Source organism: Rhodnius prolixus, unplaced genomic scaffold, assembly GCF_049639745.1.
Source record: "Rhodnius prolixus isolate KJV_2025 unplaced genomic scaffold, Rpr scaffold_2, whole genome shotgun sequence".
Lineage (NCBI taxonomy): Eukaryota > Metazoa > Arthropoda > Insecta > Hemiptera > Reduviidae > Rhodnius > Rhodnius prolixus.
In genome coordinates, this window is record NW_027411592.1 from 50,338,518 (window position 1) to 50,362,782 (window position 24,265).

Genomic DNA, 24,265 nt, shown 5'->3' on the forward strand with positions numbered 1-24,265 from the left:
GAATAAACACATGCAACGAATTAGTCTGGCTGATGTCAGCCAGTATAGGTTCTGTCAGGGAGAAGATAAAATAGCATTACACGGGTAGGGTCAATGTCATTGTCTATTTTGGCACAGAGTCTGGCTCATTGGGGAAGAAAAATCCACGCCTTCACAATTTACCCAGGAGCATCTCACCAGACTAAAGATTGGTCTGAGGGGAGACTCTAATTAGCGGATGCCACAATAGACCCTCTGGATCGCGGAGACGTTGGCTGTCAGGTCAACGCTCGTAAAACCTAACTATTCATTCAGAAAAAAAAACAATTATTTTTCTTTAAACTTCTTTTTATGAAAATTGCAAACCTGCATCGTGGCCCACATATTAATAAAAATTCTCTTTCGAAGAAATTTTAGAAACTTGAGGTTGTACCAGAAAGTCCAGAAAACTAGTTATTGTTTATTTTTGGTTATTTCCTCGAATGAAGTTCCAACAATTTTTGTTTAAATTTAGTACCTAAATCGTACAAATTTTATTTAGTTTTATTAATTTTAAGATAAATTTTAATTAAGATAAATTTACCACAAAGTTTTACATCAAAAATATTATTTCATTAATAGCACTGCCAAAATTATGAGTAAATAAATGAACAACCAGATTTGCCATTTATGGAATTTCCTAGAAAACTGCTTTCCCGATAAAGTTAAATTTATACTTCGTTTATGTAAACTTAAGTTTTTATTATTTTATCTACATCTTTCCCATTATGGGGGGGGGGGAATTAAGTATATAGGGTGATATATTTAAGAAAGAATAAATAAATATTTATTCCATTTTCTTAGAAGAAGTTATTTTTGTTTAAATCGTACTTTGTAGTTTTTTCACGACAAATACTGGCCAATAATTAAATTTTAACAACATTGCTATATTACATTGCTCTGAATAAAAGTAAATTATTACAATTGTAAAAATAATCTATATTTGAAGAAGTTTGAAACCATACATAATACTTTTGGTGAGAGATATGAGGTGAATATACATTTAAAAGATATACATATATATAGATGAAAAACTACTAAAATATTTCTATATTTTATTAAAGTTAAAAATGGTGGTAAATAACACCTTCAAAATAAAAATTCGTTTATGTACTTATTAATCTTAATACAGAAACATAGGGCTGGGGCTATGTTTGTTACATTTCCCGAATAGTAATCTTTTCATCTAGTTCCTAAGTAACCACTTTCCAATATGATCGTAAATTCGTAATCTAGCTTTGACCAACTGAGGTGGATCTTGTGGCGACTGTGGATATGTGTTTGCACAGTGAGCAGTGCCTAAAAAAAAATAAATATTATTCACACATTTATTTTCAATATTTCATTATATTTATTTGTAAATATAAATTATTTAATAGTTAATTAAATAACTACTATATATCTGTTTGTTACCCAAAATATATATTGCAGGAGCCTCCGGATTTTTAGATGAAGTTATACCAAGTGCGTGCCAAGGATCAATGCTTCCATGTACAAATAATACTCTAGATACTGACAGGTGAAAGTCACCATATATTGTATTCGTTCGTTGTATACCAAGATCAAGTAGTTCTCCGTTGAATCTGAAATTACATCATAAAATAATCTTGACAGTTTATCAAAATATTCTTTTCTAATCTAGTTCTGGTCCAGAACCTTTTGAGGCAACTACCGACCAAAGGTAGTTTGCAATAAGGCATATTCAGACCACTCTTCCCTTATGTGATAACTAAATTGCTGCTATAGATAAATCATGTAGTAAGCATTTAGCTGCAGGTTTTTCCTCCTTTTTTCCCTGCATCCCAATCCTCCACACCTAACTTTTCTTTTACTCCACTTAGCTAAGAAGGTTGAAATATTTTTTTTTTACATTTATATTTCTTTATTTATTTTATATTTTGTATATATTTATTAAAATAAATATTTATTCTTTCTTTCTATTCATGTAGTAAGCATTAACTCCGGCTTCAAAATTCGGCACAGAGTCGCACTAAACTGAATCGAAATCCCGTAATGAATCAAGAATCAAACCCAGGATCTTTCCTTTAAAGGTGGTAGCTGTACAATAAGGTAGATAAAGCCCTTGTATATGAAATAATTTAATCCTTTTTCATGAAACAAAAAGATATTGATAACAGATAAAAAGATAACAATTCAATCAACATTACCTTTCCCCAAACGCATCTTTGCATCGTTTTATAAAGAAATCCAAGGGAAAATTAGAGCCAAACAATTCCGCATCACTGCTTGAAGTTTGATAGAATCCAAATTCTGTGCAAGTTTGGTAGAACCACTGACGATCTACAACAGGAAATAAACCTTGCCTGAAACATTCTATTTCATTTTCTAAGTTTCATTAATGGAATGTCAAAGAAATGAAATCAAACGTAACAGCGTTCCTTAGAGAAAATAATTTCAGCCTTATACAAAGTTTTGCTGAAAAAATGTTCAAACTAAAAACTAGTAAAAATGACAAACTACTAATTATAAATAAACAAGTATTAAAGTAATGTAAAAATGTAAACTTTTTAAAAAGTTTAAGCTCTTCATAAATTATTACTTACTCCAAGGTTTTGAAAATTTTTACAAAATTGATACAAATGCAGGAATTCCCCTTAAAGCAACAGAAGACTATGAATAATCCAACGCTCTAGAATCGACAGCGTAAAGTGGTCTGTTATGAACAATTCTTCAGCTAACTTACAGTGCGTTAGATGATGCCAATAACTCGCCTAAAAAATTCTTTTATTTCTTGGAGAAACTATAGTAGATTTTATCAAAATGGTTCCATAAATCTTTAAGTTATTGTCATGAAAAAAGTTCGAATCAGAATTAAAGAAAAGCCCTGCTAAGAAGAAGAATTTCAATTTTTATCAGATATATTTTATAACTATACTTCAAATGGATTTTTCTTCTTCATTTCTCACTTGAATAAAAACTAGATCCATCCATTTAGCACACATTAACCCTCTTGGAGGATTGATATTAAACAATACAATATTCTTACTTACTTTTATTTTATTTTATCTTACCTGCTGCAGCGAAACTCTCTGGCCAAGTGATGTTGCTTAATTCTTGAATTGAAGCTGAATAAATGTAATCCAGACATTTTTCACTTTTTACTTTTCTTATCATGCTATTTACAGCTGCATATCTGTAAAATAAGGTAGATTATGTCCTTGGTCACAATAAACAAATAACGAAATTAAATTAGTTGAATAAAGTAAATTATCTTTTAGGCTACGAAAATCTAGTACCTGTCAAGTGGTTCGCCAAGTGATCGGTCAATCATGATTTTGCAGAGGTCATCTATGGTGATTTTTGCTGTTGGATCTGCTGAAATACCGGTATCTTTGTTATATTGAACAATTACAGCAAAAATACCAGATAAAGATCTAGCCAAATTGGATATGTCTTCTTTCTTTGACACGTTTAAAGGTTGACATAATCTAGAATAGCATTTTAATTTTTATAAAAAATCAATTTCTAAAGAGTAAAAATTTTTTTTTTTTTTTTGTAAAAGTGGGAGGCTAAAATACTTGTATTTCATTTTTGAGCTTCTCCTTTAAGTTCCCCACATCAAATACTGAATTTTGATCTTAAGGAGGATTTGTCCACGGATGTGAATCCAAAAGATTCAGTTTGCTAAATCATCAGACTCTTCAAGTTAGATGATAGAAGCTCTATACTTTCTAACTAGAAAACCTTTTCTGAGAAAATTCACACTGAAATTACCATACTTAGTTACAGCTTCAGAGATCTAGAATTTAGTACTTATTCAAAAACCTTAAATCATTTACTACTAATAAATAATATAATATTAAAACTGTCCGGTAGGACAGTTGTATAAGGGTTGACCATCAAAAACTGCACGAAAAAGTGTAACGTTGAAAAACACCCAACTTTGACAATTTTTTTCTATTTTTCTATAAAAGATAAAATTCCCAAATTTTCTTTAAATCTTACTCCAAACCATCCGTTATAACTGTAATTTTTTTGTAACCACCCAGATCTAATAGGTTTCGAGAAAAAAGTTGCCGAAAATGAGCAAAACGGCTTTTTCAAAAAATGTTCTTGTTCTTGTTCTTCTTGTTCTTCTTGTTCTTCTTCTTGTTGTTTTACCTTTTTTGTAAACTGCGTAGCGCCTAAGCGCGTGAACCGATTTTCATGAATGAGGTGTCATTCGATTCGGAATTTCATGAAGATGTGCCTTTTGGGGGTCTCGGCCCTGTACATCGAATGGGAGAGGAGTTAGCCCCCTTTATGTAAGGCCCCCTCCAAAATTATTATTATTAATTACTCTGTAAATCTTGGCCCGATTTTGATAAAATTTGGTAGGATGATAGGGTTAGGGCTCCCCTACCTAACAATAAAGCGACGATCTGCTCTTACACTTGTTAAGGGGAAGTATAGCAATCGTTTCAAATTATCGACATGTGAACCGATTTTCATGAATGAAGTGTCATTCGAATCGAAATTTTGTACAGATTTGTACTTTAAAAGTCTCGACGCTATGCCTCATAAGGAGGGGAGTTCGCCCCACCCAAATAAGGCCCTTTCTAAAACTATTATTACCAATATTTCTACAATGCTTAGTCCGATTTTGATAAAATTTAGCACGAAGAAGTGATTAAAGCTCCTCTACGTGGCTGTGAAGTGCCATCATGCTCTTACACCTACTAAGAGGAAGTACTGCAATCGTTAAAATTATCAATGAGTGAACCGATTTACATCAATGAATTGTCGTTCGATACAAAATCTTTGCCTTTTAGGGCGAAGTACTGTAATCGCAGTTTATTTTTCTTGCTCCTCTTAAAAGGAAGTACTGAAATCGCAGTTTAATTTTGCTATTTACGTACAAATACCTTCCTATTTTATTCAAAACGCTTTCTCAAAAAAATGGTTATTGAGGATGGTTTGGGGACCGCAACTATAACCATTCTTTAAAAAGATCTCTCCAGTGGTAGTTACGGTTCCGATTTAACACCTTATCAGGTTATAATGATAGAATAGCTTATTCCAAATTTTAAAAAAATCTGTAAAGCAGACGTAACTTTGCTAATAGACAAAAAGGAAAATCTATCCAAAAGGTACAAAAATCTCCTTAACAAAAACTTACAGTTTAAAAAGTTAAGTATAAGGGTTGATTAAACGCCAAAAGGTACACAAATCAGCAGTACCCAGCATTTCATTAATACTTCATTGATATCATTTAAGAAATTTTATTGCATTAATTTTCATTAATATTTTTTAAGAAATTATTAGATGTCACATACCCTTATGCTGGCCAGTTCATTCATAATAGTTATAATTGTGATAAAATGTATATTATATCTTCGTATAAATAGGTACTTTCTTTTAACTCTATTCCAAATTATTCTTCTGATTTCTCTTTAATGTGCCCTTTATTCTGAAGTTGTCACATATACATGCATGTTAAATTAGAAAAAGACAAATTTAGAGTCGGCTACTGTTTAAATTTGAATCACGGAGGATTTAAAACAATATTTCAGTCTTGAATTCGTCTTACCGAAATATTCGTGAGGACAAATAACACACAGTTAATAACAAGTAGATTATTCAATATTATTTATTCATTTCTCAATTGTAATTTAATTTAGTTCCCCTAATTTTACTTATGGTAAAATACTGGAATAATTAGCTGTCCTAAAAATATGCATATCTTATTTATTTTATATTACATATACACAATATTGTGGGAAGAACACCTAGATGGAGAATGTAATTGAAGAAAACTATATTATTTACGATAAAGCCAGATTGACTACTACATAAAATAACAATTACTTTAATCGAAGAATGAACTTAAACCGACGATTTTTATTTAAAAATAAAAATAAATAAATAAAATCATTGATGTATGTTGGTGTAAGCAATTTTTAAAAAATTTTATGAATTTTTTAGCCTCATATTTTTTTATTTTTTATAACGTTTTCTTTTTCACCTGTAATCAATAGTTTGATTATTCTAGATAAATAGATATTACAGTCAATCTAAGTTAAATGGTGTGCTACTTGAACAAATATTTTGTAGATGAAAATGGCCAGCATAAGGGTATGTGACATCTAATAAATTCTTAAAAAATATTAATGAAAATTAATGCGGTAAAATTACTTAAATAATATCAATGAAGTATTAATGAAATGTTGGGTACTTGCTGATTTGTGTACCTTTTGGCGTTTAATCAACCCTTATACTTAACTTTTTAAACTGTAAGTTTTTGTTAAGGAGTTTTAAATATTAAAGTAATGGCAAAAGTAAAGGCTTTAAATAAATTTAGTTTATTTGTATGAATAATAAATCATTGTTTATGCTTCTTATGAATTTATGAATGATTTATCGGCATTGATACTGTCTGAATGTTAAAGATAGATTTTTATCTCGACTCACTCGAATTTTTTAGAAATTAGTTTTCCTCCAATAGGATGTTGAACAAGTTTGTCAAAATGTTTAGTGGCCGATTTGACAGAGGCTACACAATCCTCACTAAAAGTACCCAACGACTTTTTAACAACTTCATTGAATTCTGAAATATAAATTAAATTTTAATATATTTAAGTGTTCACTTGGGAAAAAACTGATGATGGCTCACTCACTTTTAAAATCAGCAATAGCGAGCAGTGGCGCACTAGTGGATATAGCAGCGTGAACAAGATGAGGGTACTTATATCGTAACCAGGCAGCAAGTGAACCAGGATAGCTGCCACCGAAAGCTATCCATTTATTGTTATCATTAAGATTGTACTTTTTGTTCATTCCCTTAATGAAATAAGCTAGATCTGCCAGAGCTTGCTCACTGCTCAAATATCGTAGATTTTCTACGCTCATGTCGCTGTCAAGAACATTATTAATCAGGCATATGTTCGGTGAAATATAATATTTATAAACAAATAAATAATTATGAAAAAAATCCAAGTGAAAAATTAAAAAAAGCTTACGCAGTAGGTCTACTTTTGCCATAATAACGATGCTCTAGTTGAAAACAGAGAGCACCAAACTTCTTGGCATAATCAATCCAGGCTCCCTTCACTAACCATTTAGGGGTTCCTTCTCCTTCTCCACCAATCTTTAAGAAAACGGGTGCTTCACGAACTACTTTTGCAAAGGAATCATTCACCCCATATCTCTTTAAAATAATAATAATAAAAAGAACAAAATAAATAAATAATTGTAATTTTGTTGAATTTTATTAAAATTGTCCGGTAGGACAGTTGTATAAGGGTTGATCGTCAAAAACTGCACGAAAAAGCGTAACGTTGAAAAACACCCAACTTTGACAATTTTTTTCTATTTTTCTATAAAAGATAAAATTCCCAAATTTTCATTAAATTATAGGTCAAACCCTCCTTTATGACTAATTTTTTTTGCAACAACCCAGATCTAATAGGTTTCGAGAAAAAAGTTGCCGAAAATGAGCAAAAACGGCTTTTTCAAAAATTGTTGTTCTTGTTCTTCTTCTTGTTGTTTTACCTCTTTTGTTAACTGCGTAGAGCCTAAACGCGTGAACCGATTTTCATGAATGAGGTGTCATTCGATTCGGAATTTTATGTAGATGTGCCTTTTGGGGGTCTCGACGCTGTACATCGAATGGGAGAGGAGCTAGCCTCCTTTATGTAAGGCCCCCTCTAAAATTATTATTACTAATTACTCTGTAAATCTTGGCCCAATTTTGATAAAATTTGGCAGGATGAAAGGGTTAGGGCTCTCCTGCGTAACATTAAAGCGGCGATCAGCTCTTACACTTGTTAAGGGAAAGTATAGCAATCGTTTCTAATTATCTACACGTGAACCGATTTTCATGAATGATGTGTCATTCGAATCGAAATTTTGTACAGATTTGCACTTTAAAAGTCTCGACGCTTTGTCTCATAAGGAGGGGAGTTCGCCCCACCCAAGTAAGGCCCTTTCTAAAACTATTATTACCAATATTTCTATAACGCTTAGACCGAGTTTGATAAAATTCAGCTCGAATAAGTGGTTAAAGCTCCTCTACGTGGCTGTGAAGTGCCATCATGCTCTTACACCTACTAAGAGGAAGTACTGCAAACGTTAAAATTATCAATGAGTGAACTGATTTACATCAATGAATTGTCGTTCGATTCAAAATCCTTGCCTTTTAGGGAGAAGTACTGTAATCGCAGTTTATTTTTCTTGCTCCTCTTAAAAGGAAGTACTGAAATCGCAGTTTAATTTTGCTATTACGTACAAATACCTTCCTATTTTATTCAAAACGCTTTCTCAAAAAAAATTAGTTATTGAGGATGGTTTGGGGACCGCAACTATAATCATTCTTTAAAAAGATCTCTCCAGTGGCAGTTACGGTTCCGAATTAACACCTTATCAGGTTATAATGATAGAATTGCTTATTCCAAATTTTAAAAAAATCTGTAAAGCAGATATGTAACTTTGCAAAATAGACAAAAAGGAAAATCTATCCAAAAGGTTCAAAAATCTCCTTAACAAAAACTTACAGTTTAAAAAGTTAAGTATAAGGGTTGATTAAACGCCAAAAGGTACACAAATCAGCAGTACCCAGCATTTCATTAATACTTCATTGATATCATTTAAGAAATTTTATTGCATTAATTTTCATTAATATTTTTTAAGAATTTATTAGATGTCACAGACCCTTATGCTGCCCAGTTCATTCATATTTTTTTTTACAATTGTGATAAAATGTATATTATACCTTCGTATAAATAGGTACTTAATTTTAACCCTATTCCAAATTATTCTTCTGATTTCTCTTTAATGTGCCCTTTATTCTGAAGTTGTCACGTAGACATGCATGTTAAAGTAGAAAAAGACAAAGTTAGAGTCGGCTTCTGTTTAAATTTGAATCACAGAGGATTTAAAACAATATTTCAGTCTTGAATTCGTCTTGCCGAAATATTCGTGAGCACAAATAACACACAGTTAATAACAAGTAGATTATTCAACAATATTTATTCATTTCTCAATTGTAATTTAATTTAGTCCCCCTAATTTTACTTATAGTAAAATACTGGAATAATTAGCTGTCCTAAAAATACGCATATTTTATTTTTTTTATATGACATATATACAACATTGTGGGAAGAACACCTAGTTCGAGAATGTAATTAAAGAAAACTATATTATTTGCGATAAAGCTAGATAATTATTACCTATTATTACTAACGTTTGACTACTACTTAAAGTAACAATTTCTTTAATCGAAGAATGAACTTGAACCGACGATTTTTATTTAAAAATAAAAATAAATAAATAAAATCATTGATGTATGTTGGTGTAAGCAATTTTTAAAAAATTTTATGAATTTTTTAGCCTCATATTTTTTTATTTTTTATAACGTTTTCTTTTTCACCTGTAATCAATAGTTTGATTATTCTAGATAAATAGATATTACAGTCAATCTAAGTTAAATGGTGTGCTACTTGAACAAATATTTTGTAGATGAAAATGGCCAGCATAAGGGTATGTGACATCTAATAAATTCTTAAAAAATATTAATGAAAATTAATGCGGTAAAATTACTTAAATAATATCAATGAAGTATTAATGAAATGTTGGGTACGTGCTGATTTGTGTACCTTTTGGCGTTTAATCAACCCTTATACTTAACTTTTTAAACTGTAAGTTTTTGTTAAGGATAATTGATTATAAATAAATTATGAATAAATTATAAAATCAGGTAATACAATTATTTTTATAAATCAAAGTACCAAATATAAGTCCCGAGTTGATAAATAGAGGAAATTATCAGAAGTGATTCCTCTGAAGTTTCAGAGGAGGGATGAGTTATATATCGGATGTCTTCTAGGCTACTGACCAATCATCTCAAAATGTAATTAAACAAAAGATTTTGGGCAAAATCACTTATATATATTGCTTTCTACAGATATGATAATATTACTGTCCAATTCAGAAATGATGTAAAAGTAATACTTTTTCTGTAATTGTAATTTAGTTCTATATCGTCTGGTCTAGTATGAGGATTCCACCTAAATTTGAATTACAATTAACAAGCAATATATAACAATTGGTATATTTCAGAGATTCCTTTTCGCGGCATAAAGGGGCGTGAAGACATGTTTTACTTTAATTTTTCGCCTCTTTTCTGATCATCCTTGACAGTAAGGAAACGTATCTGTCCGATGACTATAAATTTGAGTAGCTGTAGGACCAGACTCTGTATTGTAGCAATGCGGAGGACCATGTCCGTAAATGGAAAAGAATGTTGAAGTGTGTGAATTGAAATTATATTAAGTGCTATAACTTCAGTATCATAAAAAATGTATAGGATAATTTCCTTTAAATAAGTATTTACAAACTTGTTTGGTTAAATCAAACATCGAAAATTATTAACCTGTAACCATGTTTTTTTATTAGTTGGATCAAAGTGATCTAGCTTTTGTTCAAACCACTGATCAGGAGGCAGCTGAACTCCTTCATTTACTTGAGGTGCAGAAAGATACAATCGATTAATCTTCGGCGAAGCTTCTACACTGTTCATCCATAAAAAGTACACCAACAGAAGGAACTTCATGCTAGAAAATAAAATTCTTTTATTTCTTGTAACCAAAAGAAAAATTTCATAAGGTAAATAAGATTTGTTTTAATCAGGTAATAAGCAGAGTATTTGCTCTTGCTATAACCCTAAGAGTTATAAAAGAAAAGAGTACATTCCCAGCTCATAGAAAATAAGTAAAAGCAAATTACAAATTCATCCCAAATTAAATTTGGACAGATAATAATGAATTTTTACTTTTGTGTTTACATTTGCATTCTCTCCAAGAGTATTGAAGATCCCAAAATGTAATAGGAATCCGATGATTGCAAAGTGCTTCAAATGCAATTTTTATATCTGGCCAGTTTCAGAGTGAACTTAACACCAATTGGTTATTTTTCAGGGAGAATATACCAATTCTTCAACTTGTGCTACAGATGGGCGATTTGGAATTACATGAGAATTCCGAATATGATTTGGTGAACACTTGTTTCTATAAGGAATTAAAAGAATAGGTAAATTAAGAGTTTACCCAATTTATAAAGTCAAGAGGTTACAAATATTAACGCTCTAAAATTAATCTTAGGACGCTCTAGGTCCTTGAAATTTTCAAGGTTCTGGTTGCAGTTAAATTGTAATCTAAAATCCAGTATCTACAATTACATACACGAGCTAAACTAACCAAATTTTAATTCAATCCTAATTTAAGGATACAAATCTTATCATAACTTTGTATAGGTATTTTTAACATTTTATAAAGAAAAAGTTAGTTAATATCAAAGGAGTGCAACTTGCTGGCTCGCTTTTCTCCTTCTCATCATGCACCATTTGTATCTTCACACACACATTTACTTAATGTGCATACATATACATTTCTATACTGACCGTAAAACATTAAAAAGAACGAAGTTAAATCTAATGTCACCACGCTTTGACCACATTAAGTGATAAATACAAATACGTGTGAAACGTGAATCCTGATTTTTTATTAAACATATGTAAAAATATTATTCCTTACCCTATAGTAGCCTATACTTTCTCTAAAACAATAGTTCACTAAAATTGCTAGAAAATGACGAATTAACCTGGCAAACTAAACTTAGAATCATCTCATGCTGACATTAGAGTATGAATTGCTGACTTTAGCTTGTCTATTTCTCTATTGTCACGTTGGATTCTAATGTCGAAGATTTATAACTTTTTTTTATATTCATAGTATGTCCAAACAGTGATTTTCAACAAATTCCAGATAAGTAGTTGAGATAAATACAGTCAGATGGGTTAGAGTTACAAACCTTAATTATTAATTTACGCGGACTTTGAATTTACGTTCAAATTAGTCTTTCTAAGCCGAAGATAATAGTTATTGCATTTAAAGTAAAAATTACATTGCATTTTGGGAGAGCTAACTTAAAATGTATTTTTTACAAACATACTTTCAACCTTGAAGTAACTAAAACCGGCACATCTTGAATATTTTGGTTGGGTGTTTTCATTTTGCTTGGTCAAATAGCTATCCCAAAAAATCTATCTAAGAAGTCATTTATGTGATCATTTATTAAAAGCAAGCAGAATTCCACTAATAGTAATTACAAAATACTTCTTTCATTTAAAAAAAATTGAAGCCCTTTATCTCGCAAATTACTTAATCGAATTAATATCGGAAATTGACCATGAAGAAAACTTTTTTTTATTCACAGCCATAGAATCTAATTAAATGTTTCTATTAAAAGCAATGAGCGGACTAAACTGAAATGCTTTAAAACAATTTTTTATTAATTGCTCAATAAACCCAAAGAATCTTGTAATGAAGAGCATTTTCTTAAAGCGATTAAAAAACTACTTTCTTGGGCTTTTGCCAAACGAATATATAAGGCTACAAAAAGTACGAACGAGATCATAGAACATTTAAGAAAACTTATGCTTTTTGGCCCCCGCCAACTATGAAGTTTGTATATCTTCAGAGAGGAAAGTGATTTATGGATGAAACATTCTTTAGAGGTAACTTTGCTCAGATTTTTCAGCCCAACTACACTAACTCCTCAAACACACGAGCCTGCAGTGGCAGTTGATGTATGCTTCTATTTGGATTTTGTGAACCCACAACCTAACTCTAGCTCATCGTGCACTCATACACTTAACAGATGGAAAAAATAAACAATTGTCCATCTTCTTTAATTATTTTGTACCTCCAGTAAAGGTTCAGACTGTTAGGTTGATAATAATCATTCAGAAATAATTTTGACGTAATAATATGTTAAAAACTGTATTAATGAATTTTATTTATACTAATACATACGTTTATTATGTTATACTAATAATTACCTGTATTATGTTTTACCAACAGATGCCTACAATCAATGGAAAAAAAAAACTGATACTTTAGAGAGTCACAATATGAATAATTAGATCGCGGAAGATATGACCGCTTTATTATGTGATTATGTTAACCAGGATTGTGGTGATTTCGAGTAGATTAAGCTGTTAAATTAAGATAATGATTAATTGTTCAGGAAAGTACTAAATACTTCTGTTAAAAGCAAGGTTTGTATAGGTTGCGCGAGATGGCGTAGAAGATATACAAATGCGTTGAGATAAATGAAGTAAAAAGGTCCTCTTCCTCTTCCACTAACAGTTAAAAACAAAAAATTAAACTAAACTAAACACACGGTTTTAGCGGGCCCCTGACACTACTGGGTTCAAGATAATTCACTCATTCAACTGTACAATGATCCGTCCTTCTGGAAAAATAATATTGCGTTCTTGTAGACATTATATCTGCGACTAACATGGACCAAAATAAAAAACTAGTTATTGCACTTTAACCCGTTAAATTCTGGGAAAATAAGTCTGAGACTATTCCACTGAACATTCTGATAAACACTGCAAAGTCCAGACGAAAAAAGATTGTTTATAATAAGGTACTTCGTAAATACTTTATAACTTTTTATGAACGAACATAAATCATAAAAAATAATACAAAAAATCACTTCTCAATTTAATTAAAAAACTTACCTAACTTATCTATTTTGCAGTTCTTCCTGACAGAAATAATAATAACGTAAAAGTTTAAACGACTTGTTTTATGTGTTAGCCTGTTGATAAATACAATCAATCAATCAATCAGTTGATTATTGTTCATATTGTGACATTAATGTTTGAACAAGTACTATAATCAATTTAAGATATATTGTTCGAGAAGATAATGAATTTATTTATTTATTTTAAAAGGTGTAGAATTTTTATCCTTTTTTCGGTTGCTCCCTAAAAATAATTGTTCCCGAAAAAAAGTAAACTGTGCAACTAGTATATCTTTCAATTCAGAATGTCAGGACCTTATGTACTGAAGTTTACTGTCAAAAATATTATATATACAATAGATTCAAATAAATTTTGTATGGTTTGTAATGGAGGTCAGCGTGAAAATATCGCTCATTTGTTTTTAGAATGTCCTGCCTATAGCATTTATAGGCAAAGTTTAAACCTTGAAAACAACAATTTAGCGAGAGAAATGGAAATATTAGCGAATGATTATTCTCAATCAAACATTCACAACGTGTACAAATATGTTAAAAATATACTAACGGTTACGGTCATTTCTGTTGAATGAGTAAAGTTTGAATTTAGCTGTATGTTAGATTCTTATTATTTTGTTTGTATTTTTTGTACCAAGTTGTATTCGTTGTTGTTAAGGATTAAACCAACTCCTTTTGTTACAGGTTTATAACCTATAAAACAAATTAAAAAAAAAAAAAAAAAAAAACTAGTATATCTTTTGTAGCAAAGAGATGGAGCAGTTTTATTTTTATTCTTCGAAATAAAAAAAATATTAATTTTATAAAATCTCATTTCCTTTATTAACCGAAATTCTTCTAAGTATTTTTCTTTCAGTGTTTTAATGTGCCTCAAATAGATAATTGTACATTGTTCTAATGTGAAAAATTGGAGGGATGCCTACGGTTGCAGCATTCTCCTGAAAAACTTTTTAAAAACATCAATTTTCTTTGGAAAAAGTTTAAAATAAAATGATGGCCATAAAGTACATGTATACGGAGAAGTTTAAAGAAACTTACGAGCATTTGACGAGAAAATCCTTAGAATCTAAAATCGTTCAAATAAAGTAAAACACTGAAAACACGGAGATATTCTGTCAATAAAGATTTAGGAAAAAGTAAATATTTTTTATTCTGAATTCCAAATTCAAGTGTTCCTTTTTAAGGTTGAAAAGTAAAATAAATAAATAAATGTGTTTCGGGGTTTCAAGAAATCATAATTTATGCATGAGTTAGTCGTTTTATTAATAAAACAACAATAGAAACATTTTGAAATTTAAATGTTCCAAAAAATGTAAAAAAATACATAAATTGAAATATATCATTCTGAAACTTATTAGTTTTATTTCAATAAGGTAAATTCATAAAAAAGGGCATTTTATTTTCTTTTTTTAAATCTTTGTAAATATGTTTCCTTATATATATAAGATGTTCTTTATACATAAATATGTATAACTTATTAAATTTATAAACACCAGTGATTCAAATAGGAATACTAATTATTTTTAATGAGTTATTTATTAGTTTTATATATTTATTTTTTGGCACTTAAAGAATAAAAGAATTTTATTACAAATTGAGAGAATGAGCTAATAACAGAACTATACACGGTTCACATAGGACAGATAATGTAATACAATAATTAATTCTTTCTTTCGTTTATATAAAAGCTCATTTTCCTTCAATAATCTCTTATGTATAGGTAAGATATATTGGATGTACATACATATCCTCAAATATTTTTTTTTTTTAATTTATGTACAAAAAAGCAGACATTTACAGTCACATGTATACAAGAAAAATATAATTTAATGGAATATATTTATAATTAATTCAATTTAACTCAAGGAGGTAATAAGGTGTGAATTATCCGTACAATTACTATACAAATGATAAGCCATTTTTGTTTTAAGTAGGGCTAGTTTTTTATATAGGGCTAGTAGAGCATATTGTTCAGAAAAAATAAAAAATAAAAAATACAGCTTTTTTGTCAAACATAACAATTTAAAAGTTTTTTTTAAAAAAAAAAAATATATATATTACAAGTATAAAAAACTATTAAGCTATTAAATGCGGTGATAGCAATATACAATTAATATTTCTTTTCTTTTTTATTCATTTATATTAACAATTTATAACTCTCCATGATTGAATCTCCTGAACCCACAGCATTGAATTATTCATTACATAATAAATTAGAAGAAAGCAAACTCGATAAATTGGAATTAAACAAAATATCCATTTGAGCCTTTTAAGGAAATATAAGAAAAGTATTTCACAAAACATTATTTAATATATTTAATTTTAACTTTTTTAAAAATGTTATAACAATTTCACTTCGTGAGAATAAAATGAACACTACTTTATTAAACCTTCTATAAAATAAAGTTTATTCTTTTTTATTATTATTTTGGAGCCTTGGGCTACATTATTAGGGGGGAGGGATGACAAACTTAAAAGCACCATCTAAAGTATTTACAGGTTGAGTTATAGCTTTAATAAATCACGTTTTGCATTTCTATTTTGATCATTTAAGAATTATCACAGTGGTTAAATTTTTTGGAGTTATTGCATTGTTTATAATTATTATTTATTTTATTTTTTTGTAAATACAACCATGTTACTGCACTAAGTGATAATGAATTTTGTGTTACTTTTTCTAAAGGAGAGCATATTCAAACTAAACGAAACTGTTTTTGGACACTGACAGTAATTAATTAAATATTCTGCGTTATCACAAAGACTGCTTACTGAAATGCTGTCCAAAGGCGCGTGATCAGAGTAAATAGTAAAACAGCTGACTTAATTGCCATGTTTCCTTTTTTGTGACGGGCTTTCACAATGTTTGTTTTAGTATGTAATATCTACATAATTAAACATAAAAGATTGCGAGGGACAAGATGTAACAACCCTGTACACGTCAGCTTCCCTTTTTGGAACTTCCCTATAGATGGAATGATTAGGACAGAGTCATCAACTTTTCTTTAAAGTGAACACCAAGAGAAAGTGAAGCATCTAAGAACAAGCGATCACGTAGTTCACGATTGGATCAGGACCCTTAAACGAAGTAAAGCTAAAGAATTTGTGCTACATACCAGAAACCCAAACATAATTTGCCCAGCATCTTCCAGACAAAGTCAAACAATAGGAAGATGTATTAAGTACATGGTAAATGTGGGAAGCCGGTAATCCATTCCGTTGGCTGAGGTCCTATACCATCAGCCTCGGCTAACCCAAAGAACTGGCAGAAAAATTAAATTCACCTTATTAAAACTGTCCGGTAGGACAGTTGTATAAGGGTTGATCATCAAAAACTGCACGAAAAAGCGTAACGTTGAAAAACACCCAACTTTGACATTTTTTTTCTTTTTTTCTATAAAAGATAAAATTCCCAAATTTTCTTTAAAATAAAGAGCAAACCCTCCTTTATGCCTGTAATTTTTTTGCAACCACCCAGATCTAATAGATTTCGAGAAATACGTTGCTGAAAATAGGCCAAAACGGCATTTTCAGAAAATGTTCTTGTTCTTGTTGTTGTTGTTGTTGTTGTTGTTACCTTTTTTGTAAACAACGTAGTCCCTAAACGCGTGAACCGATTTTAATGAATGAGGGGTCATTCGATTCGGAATGTTATGTAGATGTGCCTTTTGGGGGTCTCGACGCTGTACATCGAATGGGAGAGGAGCTAGCCCCCTTTATGTAAGGCCCCCTCTAAAATTATTATTACTAATTACTCTGTAAATCTTGGCCCGATTTTGATAAAATTTGGCAGGATGAAAGGGTTAGGGCTCCCCTGCGTAACAATAAAGCGACGATCTGCTCTTCAAGGGGAAGTATACCAATCGTTTCAAATTATCGACACGTGAACCGGTTTTCATGAATAAAGTGTCATTCGAATCGAAATTTTGTACAGATTTGCACTTTAAAAGTCTCGACGCTTTGTCTCATAAGGAGGGGAGTTCGCCCCACCCAAGTAAGGCCCTTCCTAAAACTATTATTACCAATATTTCTATAACGCTTAGACCGATTTTGATAAAATTCAGCTCGAATAAGTGGTTAAAGCTCCTCTACGTGGCTATGAAGTGCCATCATGCTCTTACACCTACTAAGAGGAAGTACTGCAAACGTTAAAATTATCAATGAGTGAACTGATTTACATCAATGAATTGTCGTTCGATTCAAAATCTTTGCCTTTTAGGGAGAAGTACTGTAATCGCAGTTTATTTTTCTTACTCCTCTTAAAGGGAAGTACTGAAATCGCAGTTTAATTTTGTTATTTACGTACAAATATCTTCCTATGTTATTCAAAACGCTTTTTTAAAAAAAAGTGTTATTGAGGATGGTTTGGGGGACCGCAACTAATAATCATTCTTTAAAAAGATCTCTCCAGTGGTAGTTACGGTTCCGACTTAACACCTTATCATTATATAACACCAGGTTATAATGATAGAAATGCTTATTCCAAATTAAAAAAAAATCTGTAAAGCAGATATGTAACTTTGCAAAATAGACAAAAAGGAAAATCCATCCAAAAGGTACATAAATCTCTTTAACAAAAACTTACAGTTTAAAATGTTAAGTATAAGGGTTGATTAAACGCCAAAAGGTACACAAATCAGCAAGCACCCAACATTTCATTAATTCTTCATTAATATTTAAGTAATTTTACTGCATTAATATTCATTAATATTTTTTAGAATTTATTAGATGTCACAGACCCTTATGCTGGCCACTTCATTTATAATATTTTTTTGTTATAATTATGATCAATCACATATACGTACATGCATGCTAAAGTAGAAAAAGACAAAGTTAGAGTCAGCTACTGTCTTGAATTCATCTTACCAAAATATTCATGAGCACAAATAACACACAGTTAATAACCAGTAGATTATTCAACAATTATTGATTTCTCAATTGTAATTTAATTTAGTCCCCATAATTTTACTTATAGTAAAATACTGGTATAATTAGCTGCCCTAAAAATATGCATATCTTATTCATTTTACATTACATGTATACAACATTGTGGGATGAATACCTAGATTGAGAATGTAATTGAAGAAAACTATATTATTTGCGATAAAGCCAGATAATTATTACCTATTATTATAAACGTTTGACTACTACATAAAATAACAATTACTTTAATCGAAGAATGAACTTAAACCAACAATTTTTATTTAAAAATAAATAAATAAAATAAACAAAATCATTAATGTATGTTGGTGTAAGCATTTTTTAAAAAAGGTTTTGAATTCTTTAGCCTCATAATTTTTTTTATTTTTTATAACGTTTTTTTTTAACCTGTAATCAACAGTTTGATTTTTATAAATAACTAGATATTACAGTCAATCTACAGTTCTACTTGAACATATATTTTATAGACGAAAATGGACAGCATAAGGGTCTGTGACATCTAATAAATTCTAAAAAAAATTAATGAATATTAATGCAGTAAAATTACTTAAATATTAATGAAGAATTAATGAAATGTTAGGTGCTTGCTGATTTGTGTACCTTTTGGCGTTTAATCAACCCTTATACTTAACATTTTAAACTGTAAGTTTTTGTTAAAGAGATTTTGGATATCATGTTGGCCAGGTATGTAATATGATGACCGACGATTTGACAAGGCACCTATTCCGACTTTATGGGACCAAACCCTTTTGCGGGATTAACATCACATCTATTATGAAAAGCTTGAAAAGAAGGAGGTGGTCTAAAGAGCTAAGCTCTGGACCAATCACCTGTGACTGATGAAAGCCCGGGTCTGTCTGAATAACTATAATCGTAAAAGATCAGAAGTGTGCCACGGACTCAGTAAAAATAGATAGTCGCGCTGATGGGTATCTACGAGATATTTTAGAGTTAAAAGAGTACCAACGGGGCTGGGCCTGAAATGTGACAACATTGTTGGTAGATAGATACAGAGCACCTTGAAATAACTATCCTCCCAAATGATACCAACATGCATACATAAGATTGACTGAAATCGTATTACAATGTCCGGTTTATAGGATAGAATCTGTACTTGAGGTAAGATGTTTTTGTTGGATGTGTATGGGTCGTTTGATAAAATAATCGTTTGATGAAGGTTTTTCTTAGAAGGTGCAAAGAGGTAAAGGTTTAGGAATTTGTAATTTCAATTGCGTAAGTTTTCACAAAGAATAGTTTCTTAGCTTTAAACACGCAGAAGCAGTAAAACTGGAAAATGGATGTCCTCAAGTTGTAAGACTCTCCGAAAGCTTTGGTGTATTGTGTGTAGTTAAACTATTGATGAGAATATTAAAATATTAATGAATTATCATTAGTATTTTATCTGTACGGCGCTGTCCGAATACTTTTCCAGACTTTCGGCAAAATGCTTTCAACACGTAAGTTCAGTCATAAGAAAAGATACTTCAACCTAGAAAAACCTAGTTGTATTTACTAATTTTAGGTAATAAATCTAATAAACCTAGTATACCAGCAACTTCTTTACATATTAGCAAATTGGTATAGTTCATAAGAGTAGTTCTGGATAGCAAGTTAAGTCTAGTCAGAATATGTTAAAAAGGAATGCAGTTATAACAGCATCTGAAGGCGTTAACTTTCTTTGGAAAGAAGTTTGAAGAATAAGTAGGTAAAAGTTTAGGGGATCCCACCCAAGATGAACTTATGGATATTCAAAAACTTGAGCCGCAATACCTATTCACGCTATAAAATTGTTCATATAATTGGAAATAAATTGCATCTCTCGATTACTCCTTAAACAGATTTTCTGTACTATCATTTATGCATTTTAAAAAGATTTAAAATTAAAATTGCAATTGTCTCTTATAAGCTCTTTTATAGGCAATTTAGTACCTATAAAACAAAAATTAGCACAGTATTTTAATGGAAGCAAATTTTACAACCAATAAATCGATTTTAAAAAAAACTCATTAATATTATTCTTTTTGATTGCTATTAAAATTTGAACTGTATCAACTGCAATAATTCCAAATAACAAGAGAGATATTATTCTGCTTTATTTACAAGATTTGTTTTATTAGGCTAACAAGAAGATGTTCAACATCATACCAAGAAGATGTCCTGGTAAAGACAACACTAGCTAGTGAAGGAAACATCTGGTCGCTTGACGCACGTGTATGTATACATTGCTAACATTCAATGCTCAGGATGGTGATGCTTTTGCGTGCCTGACTAAACATGCTTACAAACAATGCTATTTGCCAAATATTAGTCAATAAACAATGTACATTGCAGCAAATCAAGCGAAATAGGCAACATCTAGAGAATAAGCTCTGCCTCTGTTCACATTTATAGGTAAGAAGTTATGTTCACAATAGAAACAATAGATTTGATAAAATTTTCCACCATGTTATTTATAAATTAGAAAAAAATTACTGCACATTTCTATGCAATTTCTAAAGAACATTAGCTTCAAAATATAATAAATTTTCACTAATTTATTTATTTTATTACTCTTAATTACACAATGTAACTTACAACAGACTTTTCAAAACATTTAAATCCTGTATCGAATCCATATGATGGCCCTTAGGGTCTCATCAGAACTTGGCTTTAATTTGTAAGAGATGTATGGAAAAAAAAAAAAAATGAATGAAATATGATGATAAAAAAGATTATTGATTTTTCATTTTTCAAACTCAGGGACCCCAAAAGAAATATTTCCTTAAAAACTCGATATCCAAAATTTGAGACGATTTCTTTACTTTCTCCAACTGCACCAGTAAGAGGAAAAAAAAGATGGAATGTAAGTTTCAATGAATTTGAACAGATTAGTTCCCTGACCTTGGTAACTCCCCATTAAATTTTCTATTAATATTTTGCGGAGTAAGCCTAAGTTTATGTAAGAACTGGACTAAGTTAATTGAGATTAAGTTGTGTGAGAGATAAAGAAAGGAATGGGCCGACGACTACACTACCGAACCCTAACTTGCCACATGTCATCTTTGTACCCATTATTACCTCTGTTATTTTAAGAAGTATATTTACTTCCCTAAAGTACAAGATGAAATGAATTATTGATTAGTTTAATAATACAATTTGTGAAACCAACAATTACTCTCAATTTTGTTTGTCCATTTTTTTCATAATTTCTTGTTACATAAAAAGTGTAAACTACAGAAATTTAGATGAATGTGAAACAAAATTAATAACCTTTAAATTTTTAAATGAAGATGGTATAATTTTAAAAAATTAATTTATTTTATAAATTTCGACTAAAGCCAAGTTTTACTAGCTTTAGAAAACTAGGTTTTTTGAGGAAGTGAATAATTTGTAACTCTAAAGTTTTCCTTCTGAGGAAATCTGAATTCCACTCATTGCTACCCTTTTACAACGGAAGATTCAAAACGTTTTAATGATCTTACAGGAAATCGAAGAACTCTCCGCCTTGGCAACATTTTGGACAATTGAATTTCTTTGTATTGAATGCTTTTCTAAAAAGTAAAACAAAAATTGCTGCCATTTTATCAAGAATTTGCTTTGCGATATCATCAGTTACTTCCAGCAAGACACCCTGGACAGGTTGAGATGATAGAGAGCTTCTTCTAAGAAAGTCGTGAATCTTTTACATTTCTCTTATAAGATAGCTTATAAGCGCCATTTTCCATTACATTACATCTCCTCTTTGTTGATGATAATGCGAATTCCTTTCGTCCCAAAAAGTTTTTTTTTTTTTGGTTTAAACGAAAAAAGCTCTTTTAAAAATGTTCTGTAAAATCGTCAAATGTAAACTTAATTTCATACAATCTAATTAGAAGTTTCTTTCAATGAACTTTATAAAGATAATTATTTTGTACTTTTCAGAGGCGTTTAAATGAGTTTGTAGCTTAGAGCTTAGTTGGGCAAATAAACAAGAGATAAAAAGTACAATTGGTAGAAGCGGTGCTGTATAATTGGTTGTGCGGATGTTTGGTTAAACGGAGGGAGAGCAGTTTGAAGCCCCGCTTGGACAAACAAGCCGCACCCGTCCTAGCTACTGGCAACTACACCCTGCTCCTCTACCAAAACTCCAAACCGTGGTTTATTGGATTTTATACTAGCCGTGGCAAAACACAATTAAATTGTTTACTTGATAGGGCAGCATCCCACTTCTGTTACCACCTCCTTACTCTTGTCATTCGCGAGTAACTTCCTTTTTAAAAGGTTCAATGCGTTGAACTTATTATAAATCAAATGATACATTAATATACGAAAACCTCCACGGCTGTACAACTAAATGTTCTATCATTCGCTTCCGAAAGTAAAGTTTACAACAAAATCGATCAAGAGAAATTGCAGTATTACGTTAAAAAAAAAAAAAAAAAAAAAAAAAACTAATGCTTTTAAAAGAAATTATTGCGATCGTGAAGATAGATGATCAACTTTGAAATTTTCTCAGAAATAGATATTCTTTCTAATAATAATAAAAAAAAGTTCCTAGTAATTAATTTAATTCGTTCGGTTTTTAGGTATGTATGTGAGATTGAACGTTCAGCACAAGTCTAAAACGGAACATCGCAAGAAGTTTAAATATTAAATTTCTATCTGGTTCCACCAGGCACCCAGTCCTGTTAATGATCAAAAAAAGGAACCACTTGATTCCTAATGATTGGTGGTTCATTAAACCATTCTCTAAAGAACTATTACCAAATTACACATATTATTAATTAAACAATAAAGTAGCTAATACCACAAACAAAACCAAATAACCGTTCTTTCTTGCCTGAGTACCGGACCTTTCGGGCTGCAAAAACAATGAGACGAAGGATCGCTGGACCTTTCTGAGAAGAAACTTTATTTTCACGGGATCTAAACATTTTGAGGCATCGTAAATTGCCTATAGAGTAGGTGCATAACAAGTCGCAGGAGTGGAGAGGGCCAGAAGTAAGTGAAAATGTTTATTAGCAGCTACTCGCCTAAACTTCACAGCAGCATTACTCCAACAAGGCCTAGCGGCCATTACGATGAATGTAGTTCTTTTCGCTGGCCATTATAGTCTGAATAAACACATGCAACGAATTAGTCTGGCTGATGTCAGCCAGTATAGGTTCTGTCAAGGAGAAGATAAAATAGCATTACACGGGTAGGGTCAATGTCATTGTCTATTTTGGCACAGAGTCTGGCTCATTGGGGAAGAAAAATCCACGCCTTCACAATTTACCCAGGAGCATCTCACCAGACTAAAGATTGGTCTGAGGGGAGACTCTAATTAGCGGATGCCACAATAGACCCTCTGGATCGCGGAGACGTTGGCTGTCAGGTCAACGCTCGTAAAACCTAACTATTCATTCAGAAAAAAAAAACAATTATTTTTCTTTAAACTTCTTTTTATGAAAATTGCAAACCTGCATCGTGGCCCACATATTAATAAAAATTCTGTTTTATTAGAAATTTTAGAAACTTAAGGTTGTACCAGAAAGTCCAGAAAACTAGTTATTGTTTATTTTTGGTTATTTCCTCGAATGAAGTTCCAACAATTTTTGTTTAAATTTAGTACCTAAATCGTACAAATTTTATTTAGTTTTATTAATTTTAAGATAAATTTTAATTAAGATAAATTTACCACAAAGTTTTACATCAAAAATATTATTTCATTAATAGCACTGCTAAAATTATGAGTAAATAAATGAACAACCAGATTTGCCATTTATGGAATTTCCTAGAAAAAGGCTTTCCCGATAAAGTTAAA

At 30.7% G+C, this 24,265-nt stretch overlaps 1 protein-coding gene and 2 long non-coding RNA genes across 12 annotated transcripts; 2 read left to right on the top strand and 1 right to left on the bottom strand.

Annotated features, from left to right (window-relative positions):
• Positions 1–426: 426 nt before the first annotated feature.
• Positions 427–13,703, bottom strand: LOC141449907 (putative serine protease K12H4.7). Of its 9 annotated transcripts, none has more exons than XM_074119844.1 (10): positions 13,544–13,703; positions 10,388–10,568; positions 6,978–7,165; positions 6,636–6,871; positions 6,430–6,565; positions 3,276–3,467; positions 3,051–3,172; positions 2,187–2,319; positions 1,432–1,601; positions 427–1,317 (listed from the first exon to the last, which is right to left on the bottom strand). In XM_074119844.1, exons 2-10 carry the CDS (start codon positions 10,565–10,567, stop codon positions 1,205–1,207), a joined length of 1,470 nt encoding a protein of 489 aa, XP_073975945.1. In that variant the 5' UTR covers position 10,568; positions 13,544–13,703; the 3' UTR covers positions 427–1,204. The 9 variants fall into 9 exon arrangements, with proteins under 9 accessions (XP_073975945.1, XP_073975942.1, XP_073975948.1 ...); XM_074119841.1 differs by lacking the exon at positions 13,544–13,703 and adding an exon at positions 12,854–13,410; XM_074119847.1 differs by lacking the exon at positions 13,544–13,703 and adding an exon at positions 11,965–11,984.
• LOC141449910 (uncharacterized) lies at positions 10,487–15,596 on the top strand. The gene is made up of 3 exons (XR_012455766.1): positions 10,487–10,620; positions 10,932–11,043; positions 14,420–15,596. It is a non-coding gene; the product is annotated as an uncharacterized lncRNA (long non-coding RNA).
• Positions 15,597–15,903: 307 nt separating this feature from the next.
• LOC141449909 (uncharacterized) lies at positions 15,904–22,753 on the top strand. 2 transcript variants are annotated; one of them, XR_012455765.1, is made up of 4 exons: positions 15,904–16,648; positions 20,619–20,892; positions 21,241–21,343; positions 21,965–22,753. It is a non-coding gene; the product is annotated as an uncharacterized lncRNA (long non-coding RNA). The 2 variants fall into 2 exon arrangements; XR_012455764.1 differs by lacking the exon at positions 21,241–21,343.
• The last annotated feature ends 1,512 nt before the right edge of the window (positions 22,754–24,265 follow it).

Bases quoted from the DNA above. Each gene is read 5' to 3' on its own strand.
- LOC141449907 (XM_074119838.1), bottom strand. From the start codon at position 11,349: ATGATGAGAAGGAGAAAAGCGAGCCA. The intron at 6,566-6,635 runs GTGAGTGAGCCA...TTTATATTTCAG, and splicing joins CGCTATTGCTGATTTTAAAA to AATTCAATGAAGTTGTTAAA. The intron at 1,602-2,186 runs GTAATGTTGATT...ATGTAATTTCAG, and splicing joins AAAGATGCGTTTGGGGAAAG to ATTCAACGGAGAACTACTTG.